The sequence below is a fragment of the Zosterops lateralis genome (genome assembly GCF_965231275.1).
Source record: "Zosterops lateralis genome assembly, chromosome: 5".
Classification (NCBI taxonomy): domain Eukaryota; kingdom Metazoa; phylum Chordata; class Aves; order Passeriformes; family Zosteropidae; genus Zosterops; species Zosterops lateralis.
Window position 1 is genome coordinate 24,409,966 of NC_139766.1, and position 22,948 is coordinate 24,432,913.

At 34.3% G+C, this 22,948-nt stretch overlaps 1 protein-coding gene across 6 annotated transcripts in view; it reads right to left on the bottom strand.

The window, feature by feature from the left end:
- Positions 1-22,948, bottom strand: part of ATP8A1 (ATPase phospholipid transporting 8A1) — a 96,718-nt gene that overhangs the window by 24,388 nt on the left and 49,382 nt on the right. For all 6 annotated transcript variants that reach the window (XM_083861739.1, XM_083861738.1, XM_083861737.1 and 3 more), the window contains 8 exons: positions 19,919-20,058; positions 17,934-18,072; positions 16,696-16,760; positions 11,572-11,744; positions 8,858-9,041; positions 8,638-8,748; positions 2,075-2,149; positions 1,832-1,954 (listed from right to left, as the gene is read on the bottom strand). In XM_083861739.1, coding sequence (XP_083717865.1) covers positions 1,832-1,954; positions 2,075-2,149; positions 8,638-8,748; positions 8,858-9,041; positions 11,572-11,744; positions 16,696-16,760; positions 17,934-18,072; positions 19,919-20,058 — 1,010 coding nt within the window. The remainder of the gene's footprint in view (positions 1-1,831; positions 1,955-2,074; positions 2,150-8,637; positions 8,749-8,857; positions 9,042-11,571; positions 11,745-16,695; positions 16,761-17,933; positions 18,073-19,918; positions 20,059-22,948) is intronic.

Below are 22,948 nucleotides of genomic sequence, written 5' to 3' on the forward strand. Positions count from 1 at the left end.
AATTAAGTTGCCTGTCTCACATTTTCCACAATGTCTCAATGTCTTTTGTTAGATTATACAGCTACACTAGGTTGCATGGTCCAATTTACACTCCAATACTTTGCACATTTAAACTTGTGCTACTCATTAACCTTTGTCTCTCCTTCTTGCTATGTCATTACCAGAAGTTTTTATTTGACAGAAAGCACAGGTGGGTGCAAGAAAAATTAGTTCTACTTTTCCATTTTCCTGACCAATTCTTTTTGTCCCATGCTAATCCTTTAACCTCTGTCATGACCTCATAACCTTTGATCCCTTTTACCATAACAAATATCTGCATCAATATTCAAGGCAGTAATGTTTCCAAATCTTTAACACCAACTATTCAACTTATATAGGTGGGAATTTTGTAGCTGGTGAGTTTGTAGACGTTTACCCATAGCAAATGTTTGTATGGGAACAGCCACAGAATTTCCAATTAGGTCAACAATACATGTGTGCAATTAAAAAAAAATTAAAAGCTTATTTTAAAACAGAAAAAACAACTGTTGCAACTCATACTTACACTATTTATTAAAACTATCATAACACAAAAGTGTCTGTTTTTATGGGACCATGAAAAGACTCGTATTTGAAAAGCATTCACAGGGACACAAGAGATTCTGCTACCTAGTGTCCTTACAGCTTTCAGGTTGACTTTTGTAGGTGAAGGGATTAAATGACGAAGGAGAAAAATCTCATCTGCTTCAGTGAACAAAGATAGTTTAGGCAAATAATGATATATATATTGGGGTAACTCCAGCTGTACAGCACAAGTGCAACAGATATAAGAGCTAATTATGCTGTATCAGTTCTGCACATCTACTACACACCATCACATGTAGGCATTGTTAATTCAAGGATATATTGAAAATGTCCCCAAGTTCAACATAAAATGACATTACTTGAAATGTCACAATTATATTTACAAAAAATCAAAAGGAACTCTTACAGAAGTCAAATATTCATGAAATCACAGGTGCAGGTACAAGTATAATTTAGGTTTTTAAAAGAGATTATTTATCAGTAATACTGTAGGAATTTTGTGTATTTTATGTATTAAAGAGTCCTACATCATTTTACTATTAATGCTAGTCTCCCTAGATGAATACCATTTCCAAGCAAAAGTAGCCTCAGATTCCTTTTGATCCACACTGACACATTCTTGACTCCAAGTATTTTTTTCCCAAAACTCAAAATTAAACCATAAAATCACAACTCCAAATTGGCGAAGAATAGTGCCATGTCCCTCCCTCTACAAATCTAGTGACAGTTCTTATTGTCCTCTGCAACATTCTCCACAGACTTCAGTAATCCATTTCCATATAACAGTACAAATACATACAGCCCAGCGACAGTGAGGTCTAATCACTTCTGCCTAGAGAAGACAGCTCTATTAACAGCAGGGGAAAAAATACAAAAAGGACTGAAAAAACAAAATCCTTGTAGTACACTTCCATACTTGGTAAAAATGAATATACATATATATTTAAAAATTAAAAATATATTTTCTATATATATGTATACCTATACACACAAATATATATATTAAATAATATATATTAATATATAGTATATTAAAATAATATATATATATATAGAGTAAACATATATAGTTTTATATATGTGTGTATATATATATACACAAATCATATGTGTATATATATCTGATCTGTACAAGTGTACACCCGGAAATAGTAGTAATAAAAATCCCCTCCATTTTTAATGATAAGCAGTGTAGAACAAAAAGGGTAACTATACTGAATTTCTATGAATTTTTGCTTTGTTATGTTTGATTTTTACCAAGATCTACCTTAGTGTTAAAGTCCAGTGCATTTTGGGAAGTCTTGTATAACTCAGGGTATTTCAGCATGTTTTCTTTTCGGCAGGATCTCTCAAATATTCCAAGAGTTAGAGGAGGCATTGCTGTAAACATCTAGTAGATGGTTTAAAAAGAAAAGATTGCAAAATTTTAGAGGCAAGGATTTGCTTAAAGATTGCTTACTCAAGAAACATTCATGGTTAAATGCAACTAAAGGCACATAAATTATCTTACCACATTGTAAAGACCTATACACCATCTTTCAAAAAGAATTTGTCCAGAAAAGCCATTGACAAATGCAAACCAGACCTGCAAAAGATTAGAACTGTGTATTACTCAAATGTCTTGCAAGGTACAATAAACAGATTTTTCCTCAGCTTCACAAAAAGGGATACCTCCTACAACACAGTTGAAAATGTTTTGGTTTAAACCCATATGAAAAAATTAATGATAAACCCAACTTTCAATCAAGAACAGATAGTTGTGGGCAATCTAGTCAGATACGTGAGCAGTTCCATGTAAATAGGAAAACATTCAAAGGAGGTAGCTGTTTTCAGAAGAAAGGTCAGGTTCTTTAAGGTTTTCAGAGTGATTTAAGCTCACTAAATTCTTAATGAAATAAAAATTCTGAGAAATATGGGCTAGTGAAGGGGGAATCTACAGATTAGTAGTCACTGTCTTACCATTGTTAGCAAACTTGACTAAGAATTCATAGATTAAGCTGCTGTTTGGAACTTAAAAACTACTTACTCATGAAAGGATTAGGCTGTATCAGAGCACTAAAGTAGAACTACTTAGTTAAGAAGCACTAACTTAGCTACAGGGTACTTTAGAGAGTGAAGCGGACATCTCTTTAACTGCGCAAGTATTATCATTTTTTGCTAAAAGGTTAAAAGAAAATAAATTTAATTTGAAAGGTATGGTAACATATTTTCTAATGTTTTTCAGCATAGCATGAAGCATATCTACTTTCTCCTACTTCCTCATCCTTGTATTAGTTCAATGACTAAGTGGGGAAACAGCACACCTGATGAATCTTTATTACACTGAAACTATATTGTCTAGGACAAATGTAAGCTCTTAGGTAAGACAAGTCAAAATCATCTGAACATTCTACTTCATTTAAGACTCATGTTTTTCAAGTGAATTTTTAGATGCTGCTTTCTTACAGTTCACATTTCATTGAACGTCATTAAAGAAGCATGAATTGCTACAATTAATATGTGTGGTTATCAGTATGTACCCAGGCTGGCCTCCAGGTGACTGGATTCCATGACCAAACTCAGATTTTTTTTTTTTTTTAATCATGTGGTGCAATGCCTGAACATGTTTGTGACTACTTTGAGATGGAAAATCTCCTGAATTTGGCAACTATTAACACTAAAAATGGGACGTAAAATCCAGCCAAAATTGCTATTTGGTCAACAGATAAATGTTTTTTTTGGTGACCACTTATTAAAACAAAATTGAATACAAAGTCATGACTGTTCAAGGCTGCAATACAGAAAGAGAGAATACCCTGGATTTTCCAAAGTCTTATAATGCTAAATTTTTTTACCTTGGTAGATTTAAGTGCAACAAGTACAATTTCCTAACATTTCAGACTATATGCTGAAAAGACAATGGAATTACTTTATTTCAGCTGAATCAGATTTTTATCAGCTCTTCTGTATTTTGATTTTTGACTTTCAAAATACGAATTATGATTTGTGATGGATTTAGCAGACATTTGTTGGCAGCTGTTTCTCAGTTGCTGAGTGTAAGGGTGCAAGATGAGTAAATAAGCAATTGTGCTTTACAGAATAACTAATTACGCACTCAACATCAGTACAATTGATGCTTTTTTCCCTTGTTTGTATCAAATACTAGAGTAAATTTTAGAAATACTGATTTGAAAGGGTTAGGGTGGTGGAAAATACATGACTCAGTAGCTGGTCATAAATATGTGCACATCTTATTGCTGGTAATTTCACATAGAGTTAAGAAAAGTATCACTCTCTAGGAAGAAAATAAAAGACCACAAGTACACATAGACTTGACCCTTCATAACCAAGGAGTATATGGAAAAGACATTAACATTCTGCTGTGATTTAACTAGCAGGCAAAGTGTTCTAAAACGCTAATTTTAAATGAAAGGCCTAAATATATACCCTGTATCTATTCCACATGTTGACTGCTCTTACAGGTAAATTATGCTAAGCAACACTTGGAAATGTTTTGGAGTGACTTTTAACAAAGCAAAGCAAGAATTTAGGATAAAATTTTAATTTATAATGGAATGTTGCTTTCAGTTTATTTTGTACAGAATTTAAGTTAGAATTTTCAAGGTATCTAAATTGAAAACAGTTTTACTATAAAATTGTAAAGAAAACCTTTAAGGTGTAATATTGACTTCCTGAAATACTAGCATTTACTTTCTTCTAAAGAAAGCATGCAAGTTACAAGCATTTTAGTTCATTCTAGTGTAATAAGGGACTGAAATATATCTTGGTCAGAGGTCTAGATGCACACTAAAGAGAGATGAAATTTGGCAGCATCTCTAAGTTCTGAAGTTCTTATGGAATCTATTAAAAAAGACGATGAAGAAGAAAGCTTTCAATGTGGCTAAAAGCAGTGATCTCTAGTAGAAACACTACTGTTTAGTGGAATATCAGATATATAACTTCAGTATCTAAGCAGAAACATTGATTTTATATTATTTACAAGATAGTATTTGAATGGTCACATTAAGAACAACTGGCTCAAACAACAGTGGCTCAAAATTAAAAGATCTAAAAGGTGAAAAAAGAAAAGACAAAGGACAAATACAGCCCTCATCTCAAACTGCAAGACAGGAGGAAAATAACCCAGCTATTTGCCTTAGCTTTTGAATCTTGGGCCCTAGAAAATTACACTCTTAACCGTATATGAAAAAAGTAATATGAAGCTTAGTACATTATTAATAGTGAGAATGAAAAGACACACTTGCTCTGCAGTGGGCAATTTATTCAGAGACAAGTGTGCTTCATCCTAGTTACAATGGATGATAAGGCAGCTGTACCTGCAAAACAAGTTTTTAGGATGTTGTACATGATATTAATTTAGGAGCATACTCAAACGTTTCTCTTTTAGGGTGTATAGGTCCTACTCTAACAACTCAAATTACTAATCCAGCTCCCATTTACAGAAGGACAGGTGACTGGTGTTCTTAAAAAGTATTTTAGAATATATATGCAAACAGGCAGTGAAAATTCAGACCATTCTGTAGTTCAACGGCTACAAAATCTTCTATTGAAATGGAAAGGTTTAGGTCCCCAGCCTGTCTGAAATGAGACGGACCTCAACACAGATCCTTGTATCTCTAAGTTTTCTAACCATGTAATGCAAAAACGTGGGCATGAGCACAGTCACTTTCTGCTGTGTGTGTTTCAAACTGAACCCTGTGTAGTTTGTCCACCTCAAGTAAGCCATGTCATAATGAAGCACAGCCGCTGAACAGTGCAGCTCAGACCCAGTGTAAGCATGCGCAGGAAGCCTGCTTATGTTTGGGGCTGTGCATTAGATGGGTCTCAGTATGATCACGGCTATTCATCTGATATGTCAGGCAAAGAAAATCAGGAACAAAACGGTAAATTCCAGTTATGGATATGAACAGCGGAAAGTGGGTAACTCAGTAGTGGGAAGAAAAGACCTTGGGGGACAGGGAAAATAACCTCCCCATCATCCAAACTTTATGAATTTAAATAAGTCATTACAGCTCTAATTACTTAATAATTATTTTCATAGTATCACTTAAATTGCTACAAACAGGCATGTTAAAACATCTGTGACTGAAATTTAAATCTCAACTTCACACATCTGTTTTTTCTGCTTGTCTTGGTCTTTTACTTTTTTATTTGATGATTCATGTTGGGTAAAAATTAAATCTCATCGTTTAAAATTGTAAATCCTTTCTTATTTAATATGAATCTGTTATTTTACATTATTACTAGGTATTATTAGATCAAATGAGAAGTAGGCATAGGAAAATTTTGTTCCTCTGATGTCAAAGGGTGATTTACATAACTTTATAAAATGAACAGTTTAACTATAAAATGTACACAGTAATGGTAATTATAAAACTAAAATCAATCCAAAAAGGAGTTCTCAATAATGAGATCAATCTCAACCACCATTATAAAGTAATGACAGCCTCTCCAAAATAATTATGAGACTTAAGGCATTTCCTACATGAGTGTGATGCTCTGTACAGGCTTAATAAAGCACAGTTGTGGTCTATTAAAGATTCAGAGTTTTCGCTTGCAATTTAGAATAATACATCAGAATATAACCTCTCAAGTCATTGTGACTAGTCCTACACAAAAGATGAGGGCCATATTTAAACAGCTATTGCATCAAGACAGAGTAGAAAAACATTTAGCGTCAATAGGCACTGATCACTGTGCCTGAGTATTACTGTAGACATTTACCATTTTCTGAACTGAACTAAGAAACCAATTGACATCAATTTCATATCAGCCCATAAATGCCTAGAATAAAGCCTGTATTTTAGATTAAATGGAATATTTTCCATTACTTTCTTGATTAGTACAGAGCAGACATTAAAAAATAGGATACCCATCTATTAAGTAAAGGTATTTTAGTTATTGTCAGAATAAAAGGAAACCTTTTTGAAGTAACTTTTAGGCATGCCTTTCACAGTACTACTTTCTAAAAACTCCAAGAAAGAGGAGGTGTGGCCACAAAAGCCTCACAGAAGTTTTCCTGATGTAGCATTTCTGCATATTAAGCAGCAGCTTACAAATACTCATTGAGCTCTCTGCTCCCACGCCTGATCTGTACAAAAAACTGAAAAGAGAGATTCAAGACCGGCAGTTGTCCTTTCTAGAGACATTCAATGATGAATTTCTGCCCATTCACTCACAGTATTGACATGAGCTATTAACATCTCTGAAAAGTTTTCTGAGCTGACAAACGTTGGATGTACAGGAATTCAAATAGAATTAATTTTGTCTTCCAGAGAAGGTATATATGGCAAAATGCTTGCATGCATTATATATAAAGGGTCATAAGAACTCATACCAAAATGATCTCTTTTGCCTTTCCATCTGCTCAGGAGGAAGAGACTACCTGTTCATAAAATCCAAGCCTTTTGATCTTTAGACTATGATCTCTCTAGCCTGCATTTAACTTCCTTTCTCAAAAAAATACATATAGTGGGATATTTATATCAGATTTAAGTTATAAATTTACAATATGTTTGTAGGTGATAATGACAGTAATATAAGAAAAATAAGTTAATGTGTTCTAAAGCTAACTTTTGTATGCTTTCTATAAACAAAGTATGCATCAATAGCGTTTTTTTTCAAATACTTCTAGAGCTACTGCTGATCAGTACTTTGGGAAGTCTGATCATGTAAGTAGATATCCAGCCTTTGAAATACAGAATCTAAAGTCTGCCACTTCTAAGCAAGAAAGGATCTTTAGTGAACTTGCCTTTTCTATAGCTTCCTACTTTATATTTTTCTAAACAGGCTACAAACTTGCTGCTACTTAGATAGAAATCTATTTGCAGTAATAACACAGTAAGGAGAGAAAAAAGAGGAAATTTAGAAAATGTAAAAATATGGTAAGAAAACCGCACTCTTTGGGCTACAACTTCTGTACATAAAAATTAATTTAAAGTATTTTCAAATTTTGCAATGAGTAAGGACACATAAATAAGTATAAAAAATTGAAATACTAATCTAATGTTTACATCAGGTTTAACAGAAATAAGGCATTTTCTTCCAGTAAAATTAAATACTTTGCAAGTTTAAGATACTAATTTGAAAATAAATTAAAAAACCCCCTATGAAAATGTAAAGAGTATCTGTTAACCCCATTAATGTAAAAATATGTAAGACTATTTATAAAATTTGTTTTGTGGTCAAGATTTTCAAAAATTTCATTTTTTCCACATTTTTAACCCAAAGTTTCATTGTGAATATAAAGTTTGAATCATCCATTATAAATTTAATTACTCTCTATACATATTTGATTATAAAAGATACAGCAGCTGTTGGAAGAAAAGAAGGGGAGGGGAGAGAGAAGCTTTAAAAATTTATTTAAAAATATGTTCAAAACTTTATGGTTGCTTTGTGGTCATGAAGGTAGTGAAAACTATAATTATACATTCTGTTTTAACCATACCTACCAATAAAATGTACATTTATTATAACACAGTCCACTGTATTTTTCACAAGATTTCAGTCCTTAAAATCCCAGGTGAAAAAACGAGGTCAGCTACTTTCAGGAAAGTATCCCTGTTCTGCCTGAAGATGCACAGTCACCCTATTTAGCAAGTGAAAGGTACCCAAGAGGAGAACTAAACCTGTCTGTAAAATCCTGAGCACTGCTCTGAACAGCAACACCCTACAGTGCAACAGAGACCTTTGAAAAGGCTTCAGATTGTGAACCTGACAGTCCCTGACACCAGCGTGGAGAACTGAAGCACACACATCTCCGGGTAAATTAAAGACAAACTTGTAACTAGACTCCTTAATTACTGCAATGATGTTATGTGTACAGCATTTTAATAAGCTTGCAATATTATAAACACATTTGGTACTATTATTTATTATGCATTTTTAAAACAACTGGGTTGCTTAAAATAAACAAAAAATAATATTAATCAATTTATTAAAGTTTTTAAGATTCAGTACAAGTAGGAATTTATTTACAGTTAAAATACTTCTGTAAAATCATATAAAATAACCAAAAGCTCAAAAATAAGATTTTACTTTCAAGAAGTAACATTTCATGTACTGTAAAATTACCTCGATAATATAAAGGACTATATTCTTGTAGAAACAATACAGGATGCATTTAGCTACTCTGTTATAATTCCAGGCTCCATGAACCAACAGCAAGTTCTTCAAATACTTGAACTGCAAAAAACATGAAAAATGAACAAACATACAATTAAAACATACATACACAAATATTAATCATATTTTAAAATATTTTATTGTAGTATTTTGCAGTGTAATGACTTACCTGAGCAATTGAATAGTCTGAAGAATTAGCAGCCTGTAGACCTTCATTCCCACTGATACCAACACCAACATGTGCTGTTTGTATCATACTGACATCATTTGCTCCATCACCAATTGCTAGAGTTACTACCTTAACTTGTTTTTTAACCATTTCTACAACTTCAGATTTTTGAAGTGGTGACACCCTAAGGGATTAAAAAAAGAGACAGGTTTAATACAGGACTTTCAAATGAAAGTGCTTTTAAAACATACTTTATATTCTGTGAAAAGGTAATAAACTCAGGCCAATTAACATCCTAGTCAGTGACGTGGTCTTATTATTGCCCTTTAAGGGTGTATGCTAGAAGCACATTCACAGCAAAATTTATAAAAAACAACATTTCTGAACTTTGGACTACCTGAAAAGCTGAAAGAGGATTCTGTGTTGAGGAAGTCACTTTACCAAGTGTGTTACAGAGAACTGTTTTAAAATGTATTTTTAAAAAAGGAATGAAAAATAATACTGCCTTCAAATTGAAGGTGGCTATGTAATCACACTATTCAGTGGCCAGCACAACTACTGGACTTCTGAAAAAGCTGCTTGGGATGAGTACAGCCTTATGGAAAACCTGGGATCAAAGTTTCTGGGCAATGGTCCTTCTGAAAGATTCATCTATATGAAAAAAATCTTTCTGTGATGTTTCGGTACACGTTTTATTTGAATTCTGCTGCTGAGAATTGTACAAGACTTGCTGCAGCCAGCTTCTACAGAAGATTCCTGACCTGAGTACTTATTTTTCATCTTTTTAACTTTTCAGGAACAGTGCCCTAATTCTTTATTAGACAATGTTGTAGAGGTAGCTGGAAGATGGCACTGTCACTGCCTCAAATTCATGGTGAAACCAGTAAAAAATATTTTTCATTCATTCTGCTCACTTTTAGCTATACATTTTTACTCCAGAATAACCCATTTAACATTCTTCTTGCATATATTACTCTGAAACCAATACAGAGTTGGAATTCAATTTGCTGAAGTCTTTAAGCCAAACATCTGCTTGAAATTAATAACATATACAGATTTTTTTTCAAGAGAAATGTCTACTGAATATTTGTCAGCATCATCTGTGCTACAGCTAGTCTTAGGAAGAATCCATTGGTAATAAATGCTTCTGCACAAGTCAATGCAGCCTGCAAACTTCAAAGAAAGTGATATAATTTGTACTTTTAGAATGAAGGAGAGTTCAAGATGTTTACTGCTTTTATACGGATAAAGAAAGAGATTACATTTTTGTTTAGTCTGGATTATACAGATATAAATTTTTTTAAAGTGATTTACCTTAATTAAAAACTACCATTTAAAACTTTTTATTTTCAAGATCATAAACAAGGAAATGAAGCTTTTCTTACTAAAGACAGAGCATTTAAGAGAAACAAACATTTTGGCAGAATTTTGACTTTTGGAAAATATAGGATATTAAAAATGTTCACATTAAAACAGTGAGTGTTATGAGCAAGTATTTTAGTTTTAAACCCATAGCCAATTTTTAAGCAACCACAAAATATGTCAGACATATATCTAGATACGCATTGAAACCAACTGACCTAAGTAAATTATTGAAGTGTAAAATGAAGAAATGGCAGAATACTACTAGAACAGAGACTTTTGTTTGCACTTCGTTGTTTCTTTACAAGAATGCAAACACTAAAAGACAACTTTAGGTACAGAATACTCCTCAATGATGCCACAGTTTAACAAAAAAATTATCTCTTCAAATAGCATAAAACATATTTTGTAATCAAGGAAAGAGAAGAAAAAGAAATATAGCTTTAAAAGATCAGTTCTACAGGCATTTCCTGCTTGTTACTGTACTAAGCAAACTCAACCTGGTAGAACAAACACAATACTCCAACTTATCTGTAAGAAAGACTACTGCCATTAGGAAAGTGTTTATTCACAGTATAAACTGTTCATCAGAGCAACTTCACAGTTTAAAAAACAGTAAAACCTTAGTTTGGAATTCAAACTGTTTCAGACTGAAGCATGGCTACAAAGCTTAACCACAAAAACATTAATTGAAAAATCCCTTGGTAGCATGACATTGCTTTTTAGAAGGGATGGAAAGACTAGAAACCTGGTGATTATTTGGATACTGTAGTATTACTTCCTTTTCTTTGTCCTTTTGCAAAGCAGAAAAATAGTTCCATTTTGAACAGACTCTTCAGATGAATCTGATTTATTTTAATGGAACAATGGAAGTTTATAGCTGTAATAGTTGATATTTACAGAAAAGGATAAAAGCATTAATTGTATAAAAGAACCCGATAATAATCAGGCATAATAATGATTAAAGAAGGCATTTCCACCAACTTCGGGTAATAAGAAGCACCCTGAGTAGTACCTTTTTGTGCACTTTTTATACAGTGTCATCCACGTCTTACAGAAAAGCATCCTGTGCAAAAAGATCTACAGACAACTCTAGGTATGCTAAAACCTGCAGTTAACTGTAATACCAATTCAAGGTCAAGATTAGTGTCTCAACCTTATTGAGACTACTCTCAATGAATTACAAATTATGTTTCTGGAAATATGCAATCTGAATGACTTTGACAGGTACACTCTGTTGCACACTGCTCTACAGTGATATTTCACTTGAATGACTGTATTTCATAACTTCAGATTCTTAATTTTTATACATCAATAAAAATAGCATGGAGAGAGAATAATGTAAACCTTACCTGCAACAAATAACAGCTTTACATGACAAAGCCAAATCCAGGAAATACTGTCTTACTCCAAATGTCAAAGCATACTTCAGAGATTTACCATCAATGATGAGAGCAAAATCATTTTCCTTCCTTAAAGCATCACCAAGAGTACTGCAATGATGGCTAAGTGTCTCTCTTGTTCCCTGTTGCACAAAAAGAAAAAGTGTCCATTGTTTTTAATTCTTAATATTCTTAAATTCAAAATTTTCAGGGTGAGTGATCAGAAACACTGGCACTTTGGTTTTTGTGGAAGTAGCAAATTGATTCTGCTATCAAATATAATAAAGTGAAATGAATATTTGCAATAGTTGCACTATTAGAAACAAAGCAGAAATGTTGTGTAGGATTGCTCTTGCACTCTGCCCCCGAAAAATAAGTGTATAAGTTATGGTGGAACTTTTAATACTTTTGAATGACAACAACAGTTGCATAAATATTTGCCAAAAGACACAGGTATACAGAAAACTAATATAATAATACAAAAGATGAATCACATATATAGAGATACTAGAATTTGCTATTCTACAAAATGTTCCTAAATGTTTAGAAAAAAGGAAATACAGGTAATTCATTATATAAATACAGGCATTATAACTGACAATTCTATCACATTAAACTCATATTTTAACATAATTTAACAATTATAACATCAAGTACATGTTATACAAAGGAATATATTTTGTATTTTTCAGTTGCTAATGACAGTTTGAATCACACCTACAGAATTCACTATTTGTGATCTAGTACTGAGAACTTCAGACTACATTCAGTAGACAATACATTCAGATGTATTTATTTATGTATAAAGCAGCCTGCTTTGAGAAGGTCAGTGACATCTAGTTACCTACAGAGCAGCTCCACCATGGAGTGTCATGAAGGACAGAAAAATATTGTTTTATTGCTTCATTCTTTTTGAAAGACCTTTACAGAGCTACAATACACTTTTCTTCTGTTTCCTGCTTCACAGCCCAGAAGTAAAAAGTATTTTAGAGGAGGAAGGAAAATGAAAAAAACCTCTTCTGCTTGTAAAATATTGACTTTGGAAACTAATGACATCCTATGACACTATGTTCCCATGTTTTTTAAAAGTTTACCAACCAAATAATTGTGCTACTTCAATGATGTCAGGCATACATGAACAAAATTTGGTGTAATCACCTAAAAATAAAACACTGGACTAATTAAAAATCTCAAGACCCTATGAAATGAAATTAAAGATGCTGCTTTGCCTTTTCACCTCAACTTACTCCTCCCACTTCCACATGTTGTTAATGGTTTTTGACTATTTTGCTTCTACTGGCCTTCTAAAGAGTTATTGTTTTATCTAAAATGAGATTAGGCTGTTGGGGAATTCTGCACTCATTTCCTGGCTCTCACCCACTAAAAACTGACAGAAATGAAGTTCCACTGTTTAAAATTACACATTAAAAAGTCTTTAAAATGACAACAGTTTCTGTAACTCTTTTCCAGAGCATCTTTTCTAATTAAGAAACATTGCAACATAAAGGAAGCATCAATATTTCTCATCTCTGTGGACTATTTTATTTCTAACAAAGTTTAAACAACACAGGAAGAGTCATATTCCTCCCATCTACTGTTTCTTCTATGTAATGAAATCCCGATAATCCAGGAATAAATGATCTCTGCCACTTAGATATTCAAGTGTATAGACTCCAGTGAGATCTACCTGAGGGTGTTGAGGGAGCTGGTGGAAGAGCTCACTAGGCTTTTCCACATCCAACATTTTTCATCAGTCCTGGTTAACCTTGGAGGTCCCACACAGCTGGAGGTTTGCCAATGTGATGCCCATCTATAAGAAGAGTCAGAAGGAGGATTTGGGAGAACTACAGGGCTGTCAGCCAGGGAAGTTCATGGAACAGATCATCTTGAGTGTCATCACAAGGCACATGTTGGTCAACCAGGGGATCAGCCCCAGCCAGTGTGGGATTAGGGAAGGCAGATCCTGCTTGATCAATCTGATCTCCTTCTACAACAAGGTGACATGAATAGTGGATGAGGGAAGGGCTGTGGATGTAGTCTACCTGCTCTTCAGTAAAGCCTTTAAGATCATCTCTCAGGACATTCTCCTGGAGAAACTGTCTTACTGTGGCTTGCATGGGTGCACTGTTTACTGGGAAGGAACTGTGAAACCAGCACCTGTAAGTGCTTTTTGACAGCCAGCTGAACATGAGCCAGGGCGTGCCCAAATGGCCAAGGCAGCCAATGGCATCCTGGCCTGTGTCAGCAAGTGTGGCCAGCAGGACCAGGGCAGTGATTGTCTCCCTGTACCCAGCACTGGTTAGACCACACCTCAAATTCTGGGCCTCTCAGTACAAGAAAAATATTGAGACGCCAGTACATGTCCAGAGAATGGCAACGGAGCTGCGGAAGGATCTGGAGCAGAAGAGGGTTGTGTAGCCTGGAGAAGAGGAGGCTCAGGGAAGACCTTATTGCTCTCTACAACTACATGAAAGAAGGTTGTAGTGAGATGGGGGTCAGACTCTTCCATGTAACCAGTGACAGGACAAGAGGACACAGCCTCAACTTTTGCCAGGGGAGGTTTAGACTGGATATAAAAAAAATTTCTTTATTAAAAAGGTGCTCAGACATTGGAACAGGCTGCCCAGGGAAGTGATGGAGTGACCACCCACAGAAGTACTCAAAACACTTGTGGATGTGGCACTTGGGGATATCATTTAGTGGTGAACTCTTTTGGTTAAGCTGACCTTAATTTTTAATCAGAAGCAGACATGCCATCAGATAGCTCCAAGAATACCACATATTAAACTCATATACCAAGACAAAACAAAACTCCAGTTGTAAAACTGTTGTACTTAAAATTTCTTTGAGGGCATAGTCCCTATGCTGAAATCACATGCCTCAGATTATAAGCAGCATAAAAATGTCCCTTATGAAATATTTTTTTATATTTCAATGAAATATTTTTCAATGAAACTGAATGGTAATCAAACTACTTTCTAGTTCCAGTTTAAATTCACAAATAAATTAATAAGGCTATGTTATGACGTCTGTCTACGATTAACAGTACTATAGTGAAAGTTAGCAGTCCATTAGGTTAATATGAAGGCAAATAAAATCCAGTGCTTTTGTACACAACTGAAAGAATTGACTAACAAAACCCACATTTTGCTGATGAAGCTAAGGTAAGATGTTCATGGGACTAGAGCCCCAAAACAAATAACGATCCAAAGAGTTGAGATACCTAAATGCTTTCAGTCCTATACCAGCTAATGCCTGTTGGGGAGTGGGGAGGTAGGTGGGGTTGAGGTATTTTTCTTATAATTCCATGAATAAGGGTATTTGTTCATATAAAAGAGGATCTTTTATTTTAGCATATTCTTTGTAAGCTCAATTCACAGAGCTGGGATATGGTCTGAATGAATATATTTTTTTATTCTAATATCCTCTGTCTTGCAGGCTTAAGTCATAACAATGACCAAATTGATGAGGTATTTGTTTTGTTGAATCTTTTTTTTTTACATGTCCTAGAGACAGGAGAAGGAGACTCTGCCTGTCTATAAAGGGATTAGATTTGAGCAAGCACTGTTTTAGGAGAGGCCACTGGTATGCAGTGGAAAAAAATTAATATTTTAAGAGCAAGGGGAAGAACCATCCACTTAATGCCTCTGTTCTCAGTACAAGGTTTCAGTGTTTTTCAGAAGAGTATGCGGACCAAGAAAAGCCAACCTCCCTAACTCCAATGAACCTATCAACATCTTTATATAGCCAAGAGTCTATACTTTACAGCCAAGGAGAGGACTGCCACAGAGCAACTCTTCTCAAAGATCCCAAATACACAAGTGCCACGACACTGGGATTATTTTCTTCAAGGTTTTCTGGCTGTTCAGTTCCTCTCACGATGAGGAAACTGGATTGTCCAGCAGCCCTCATGGGTGCACAGAGGTGGACCTATGCTACTGAAAAGCCAAAGTTTCATTCTATGGGAATTCCTTAAGAGATAATATTTCAACTAAGTATTACAGTCTCTTGCCAGCTGTTGATAGTATGCAGAAAGGAAAGAGGAATTGATCCACCTTTGCAGCTGCACTGACTCAGCATTCTGAAATTAGCAGTCCATCCCTCTCTCCATTTCCTAAGACCTGATCCACTCCTCTATTAGAGCTTTCAAGATAGTTTACTCAAGGTAATGGGTCACACTAGAAATAGAGACTGACATGTCGTACCCACCGCACTAACAAGCAGAGGTTAGGACCCAAGATATACATTCATCAAACAGTAAAATGCACACCATCACACGAGGCAGAAAACTTTATAAATAGTCTCTTTTTAAAATATTTGCATAGAGCTAGTTTACTCTTATTTTTTGAACTGCCTCTCAGACTACATTTACCTGCTGCTGAAAAAAACCATTATATATGTTATCATCAAAACCAGATTTGTAAGAGACCAGTTTGCATTTACAAATTCAGCAAGCATAAGATATTTGCATCTCCATGTACTCTGTACTTTGGGCATGTAAGGAAAGGATATCAACTGTATACAATCTAGACACTCCAGTTTGAAATAGGGAGTAAGTGCAGTTATTGCAGCTACAGTGCAATCATTGCAGCTACTACCTTTTATTCTTACACTATATTTAAATAAATTTACTATAAAAAGATACTGCTTGATAGATATTTATTGAACTTTTGAATCATCACACTAGAAGTGGTTTATTTGTAATGCTTGTATAATGTGAAGCTCCTGGCTTTGAGCCTGCATAGATGAAATCTACTACATGGAATTCATTTGCTTATAGTTGTGAAGTTCCTTTGTGTAGGTAGCTATACTGTAATTTCAGGAGGTATAGACTGTTTTCCAGTTATCCAGCAACATTCTGTCACAAAGACCATACTGTCTTCCAAGCATGGAATACTAAAACTAAGAAAGCAAACCCCCAGAACAAACATACACAACATCTTCCCAAACCATGGTTTTAGCAGAATTTTCGATGTTTGTCCAGATAAATAGACACTCCAACTTTTTTTTTATACCACCTTCACCATGATGTCTGGATATTTTAAGCAATAAAATAATGTTTAATTAACTGAGAACTTTGAAGACTTTACTTACGTCAAGAGAGCCTTCATTTATAACAATTAGTCCCATGTTCTTTCTCAAAAGTTTACAAGAGTGACCTGTTAGAAAAGATTTTGTCTTTAAAAATTGGTTTCACAAAATCCATTATAATGTAACATGACATTTTTTTTCCTGCAAGAGAACTACAGACAGAATTAAAAATAAGATTTACCTAGCTGAAATAAATGATTAAAAAAAAAATTCTACTATATTATATAAAAGTACATACAGGCACTAAGGCAGAACAGTTAGATTTTCCCTTGCTGCAACTTGCAACTTCTGCCTTATTCAGAGGTGCTTTAAAGAGAGTTACAGTAAACAACAAACAGATCTCCCTGGGCCTTGTAAATTTTTAGAATGCAACTTGCACTTCCCTCAAAACTTGCATATATACACCTTTTCACTCTTTTATTCTTTGATGCACTAAACAGGATGCATTTTCTGTCCTAATGATGTAGGCTGCCTAGTCAAAAGTACGTATCACCATTCCTAATAAAGTAGAAATATTGCTATTATGTGTATTGCCTCAAACCTGAAGGTACTAAGGAAAATAACCTTAGATCAACTGTATCATGTGCATATGGATAGTTCATTAAGATTAGTAATAGTAACATCCAATAAAAAGGATCTATATGGCTAAAGTAAGGCTTTATTTTGGACATGTATCTATACTACAGCAGTAAGTGCTGATATGGTAACACACAAAGAATATTAAATGTTTAAAGCAGCTTTCATCTGCTGATACAGATTTTAATGATATAGATTTGTCATTGTTGAAATGAGTCTTTTTTTATCATCCTTCATAATAAAAGGAAAGAATAAAAATAAACCTTTGTTAAAAGTTAGTTCACCGTTCCTGGAAAGAAGGAAAAATAGAGAAGGAAAACTAAGAATATTAGATGCTCCTAACATTATTCTTTTTCATTGTCAAAACCAATGTGTTCTTTTTAATTCATTTCATATACTGTAAAAAAGTACAATTTCCTACTTTTTGCCTCCTCTCTAATGTAACTTTTTCTTGCTCTTAGTATTTTAACAGAGGCAGAATCCACCATTCCCTACTCTTCTCCTATCACTGACTAAAAAACAAATTCACATTCAAATTCTGGAGTGACATATAATATTATTATTTTTTACAAGACAACTTTCCATTCTGAAACAAATTTTACTCCATTAACTGCTATTATTTTTAAATCTGTAACACAGACATCAAATAAACGCAAATATAATACCAATATTAATGGCAGTCTCTTGTTTGTCCCCAGTAAGTATCCAAATTTTTATGTCTGCTTTCATGAGTGTCTCTATGGTTTCAGGCACTTTGTCTTGTAGTTTATCTTCAATTGCGGTTGCTCCGAGCAGCTGAAGATTCTGTGAACATAAAATATTTAATATATATAGGTTTTTTTGGTCAAAATTCAATTTCAATGTTCCATTAATTTTATTTAACTCTCTGTATTTATGACAAGAATAATGCTCTCTAAACTTATTAATCAGATTTGGTATCAACAAATAAAGGACTTCCACTTTATTCCATGAGCTTTAACTTAGATGTTTGTGTGGCTTGACAAAACCGCACAGTATGACCACTCAAACTTCAATCAATTATTCACTCAGTAATGTAGTAGCTTGTTCAGCAACAGCTACCATTTCCTGAGGAGTACCTCTATGATTTGAAGGCTTCAGGAGTGCCAACACCACACCTTCTCTCTCTTCATGGTTTCACTTTGTTAAAAAAAAATCCAAAACACCTGTCAATTTCTCTTAGTATTTTATGTTTGATTTTAGCTTCCTATGGAGCAAATCTACACAGTTTTTGTGAATACAGCCATTTTTATATTTCCTATTTCTATACCTTTAAAACCAGCTAAATAGTAAAGACACCATTATACATCTAATGTGCACTCCTGGTAGCAGCTTGGCCTGCATTCTACATCCTGAGGAAGTACTTGTGCAGCCTATACACAAATTTGGAAAGGTAGCAGGGTTGTCATGGCATTAAAAAGTAACAGTTTCAAGACCGTTTTGTCACATCCAGACAAACTGCTCAGCAATGTTCATTCATTACTGAAGCTATATATCCTCACCCTTTTTCATGAATTAAACACCACAGATTCCTGAGGCTCTGAATTTCAAGCAGCTTCATCAATCTAATCTCTCTTAAACTTTCCGAGGAAAAAAAAACAAAAATAAGCCCCCAAAATTTAAGTATTGAAACTTTAAACACTATTGGTCTCATGCACTCCTTTTTCTTGTAAATTTAATAGTCATGGGACCATTTTTGTTGAGGCAGTGAAGTCTTAACCTCACACTTGGCTACTCCAGGAGCAGTGTTGCCAGAAATGTAAGGCTCTGCTCTTGTGACAATGTACCTGGGCACAAGCTTGCTTTATGGGCCTTCAGTAAAACAGAGGCTGACAAACTGGAGCAATTCCAACAGAGGGACGCAAACATAGCTTAGGGCCCAGAGCACACTATATTAAGAGTACCTGAAGAAGTAGAATGAGTTTAACAGGGGAAAAAATAAGACTACAGGAGGCATTCCTTCTGCTAACTGAAGCTTGCAGAGCAGCCATCCTTCTCCAAAATGCATGCTGCACAGTGCAAGAGCAAGAGGCATCAGTCACATTCTGTAGCAGTAAAAATTTTAATTCAGAAGAAGGAAAAAAAGACTAAGTTGAGCATCAAAAAAAATTACCTACTGCAGCTGGGAAAATTCCCTCCTTGTGGATACTCAAAACTTCATCAAAGTGTTGGACAAGCAAAACTAGCCCTGCTTTGAGCAGGGATTTGTGTCTAGATGACCTCCTGAAGTACCTTCCAATCCTGACTACTCCATTGTTCCAGGATCTTTATATAATGAAGCAGATGTTGTTTATCTGTCGTTATGGTTTTTTTACACTAGAAGAATACTGTCAAAAAGCTTCCCAGTAGTTCAACCCATAATCGACACATTCCAGTAAGGTAGATACTTACAGCAAATACTTTGTCAGATTAATTGTTCCTTCACTTGAACTGCAAGAACTACATGACACAACTGTCAGTATAGTGCTAGATTTTTTTTTTCTTACTAAGTGTTACTTCTCAGTAGTGATTCACTTTTCACGGTGAAATAAGGACAGTAATTAAGAACCCACTCTTCTGCCCATCCCTCTGCCCACCCCATCCTCCCCCCAAGCAACCCAAACCCCAGAAAGCTACATCAAGCTCCACATACTTTTTCAATTAGCTCATAGCTCTCCTCAAGTTTGAGTACTCTGTTTTGTATAGCTGTAGAAGCACGGTGATAGACATCTAACCATTCTTGATAATCACTTTCTGAAATCTCAGCCACAGCAAAACACAGAGTTCTTAAGCCTAGGGAGAAAGCAGATACTGATTCAGTATTTGTTAGTCTCTTCCCTGATATGCCTGCAATGAGTACTTTTTGAAAACTGAAATTATTCTGTACTTTATGTATGTTTATGCCTGATTTTCAAATTACTGCTGCACATCTTGAAGAACTTATTTGAATATACATAAAGCAAAAATGAAAATAAATTTCTATAAATGAAAATTTATTCAACAGAGTAACAGTTTCAAAGAAACTGAATATAATACAAGTGATGTAATTCATCAGAAAAAAAAAGTAAGATTTGACTTAGTTTAAAGTGTAAAAAAGACATGAAGAAATATGAACACTTGCTAAAACCATAAAACTGTAATGCATTTCTAAGAAAAAGATTTATAAACTTAAATGTTGCTATGCTGGAAAGAAGTTAAGTTAAAATATGTCAGCATAATGTTACAACTGCCCTCTTCACCCCTCCTCAATATTCTTAGAAAATTCTAGTTTGAAATTTATCATCTAGAAGCCAACTTTGAATCCCCTCATTTAACTTTCCCATCTCACAGATTGTTTCAGCTTTCCAAATTCTTAAAATAAAATCATTATGTACCATTTGGCAATTTCACTCGCCAACCTTTGAGCTGGTTGATATTATTAACAGATTTTTTCCTTCAGCAGAAATCTGATTTAAGCATTACAGCAAGAATTTGAGACTGCATGATTTTAGGAAATACGTATTTTTTGACAACACACATTTTACACTCAATTTAAGTAGCTAGGTGTGAATTTTCTAACAGCTCATTTTCACATATTACCAGATTTCTAGAGAATGAAATTGACAAAACTCTTTATATACAAGCCACAGTTTGCAGGCCAGGAGATTTTTGAAGGGGGGCAGGCAGGATTAATGTAATTACCCTTTGGTCATTTGCCCACTCTGCTCGTGGAGATCAACAGCACCACAACCAGGGATGGTTAAATGTAACCTTTATTTGTTCACAGGTTTCTGGAGCACACAGCTCAGCACCAGTGGCAATTTTGGAATTATAAGAGGTTGGGCATGAAATAATACATGTCTCTTAGATGTAAGAGTAATTTAGTATTTTCAGGATAAAACGCATGTGTAATGTGGGTATTCTGACAACTAAACAGCATTAGGAACACAGTATCTCACCATCTGGACTTAGAAGAATAAACTAAAGGCTGACAACTCAACTGATTTGTTTTCTCTGCATAATAAGGATATGCTAACAAGGTCCAAAGCAATGAATATAGGTGAAGGGGAGGAAAGGAATTTATGTCTGACTAACAGTGATAGTATTTCCACAATGCTTTCATTCAACATATTTTCTGCAGACAATAAAATGAAGAAAAGAGATCCAAGTGTATGGAATGTCACCAGATAGTTTTTTCAAGGTATTCACTTTCTCTTTTTAAATCACTGCCTATTTTTTTTTAATTTTTAATATACTTATTTTCATCATGACTTAAAAGAATCTTCCAAATAAAACGTGGAAAACAAAATATCATTAAGCCTGGTTCTTAACAGACTGGAACAACACAAGAAAATTACAAATTTTTCTATTTATCCAAGCAGACATTAACACTCAAGCTTAATAAATGCTTACATATAAATGCCAGCCATGCTAACCACTTCATTTTTGAACAACACACCAAGAGCAGGCAGCAAATGCCAAGGACATACTGTCCTGCCACATGAAAGGATGCTCTTGAGAAACTTTGCAACATAGCTGGCTGCAATTTAAATCTGGAGTAAAAATAAATACCAATTTTTAATCGATTCCAGAAATATGTGATTTTTTTTTTTTTTTTTTAGAAAAATTGAATTTTATGCTTTTTAGAAGGTTAGAAAATCACTCTTCTGAACTATAGATCTTTTAATTTGTTGAAAAGAAGGATACAAAAAATATCTGAACAAACTTCTTAATCTTATCATATGTACAGTGGTTCTAAAGCAGGTGGAATTTTTCACTTTTTATGCTGATTTATTTAGTGCAACCTGATTGCTAAGGAGCTGTTCTACTGATTTAATGAAAATAGTAATTAAGAACCAGATTGAAATTTTCACATCAACTCACACAGGACAACAGATAATGAACTAGTTTTGTCTTTTCTGTAACCATATACATCTTATGACTCAAACTAACTTCACACCTAAGTAACTTTTTCTTGACTAATTCTGGTTAAGCCTTTCTAGAACCCCAGCGTGCATCTGAGGTTTTGGACTGTACCATTCATCAAATCAGTTCAGGTACAGTTCTGCTTTCAACTTAATTTTATAATTTATTCTAACTTTATTACTTTAAGATTCTTTAAGACTAACCAAATATTTTCTGCAGCAATCTTGATATGAAAAACTAACAAAAGAAACTTATATGTGACTTGCTTCTGGCCTCACTGATAGAACCAAGAGACTGAAGCTGCTAAATACACTAGTCAAAACTCTAAATTCCATGATAAACCAAAAGAGAAAAACTAGAGAAGTCAAAAGCATAACAAAAAAATGACCTTTCATAACAAGAATATCTGGCCTGAGATCAGTTAACAAAATGTAAGCATTGTTTTCTAGTTTGCTTTCCACTAGTTTACTTTTTTTTTGGTAATTTATTTCTTAAGACACATTAAAGATAATTTTAATGTTCTAGTAGCAGTATTAGAAAAATAAAGAGGTAAAAAACTCTGCAGTTCAGATTTCCATAACTCTTGTAATTCTGTTTCCAACTCCTCTCTACCAACTCATTGATAAATTGTAACATGATGATACTGAACAGTACAACACTATAATCTTTTCCTGAGATACCAATGGGGCATGGCATCGAACATCTAAGGAACTGTGCAGAAACCTTTCTACAGTCTGCTTTTCTCATCACATCTGTACTGTGAAATCCACTATAATTA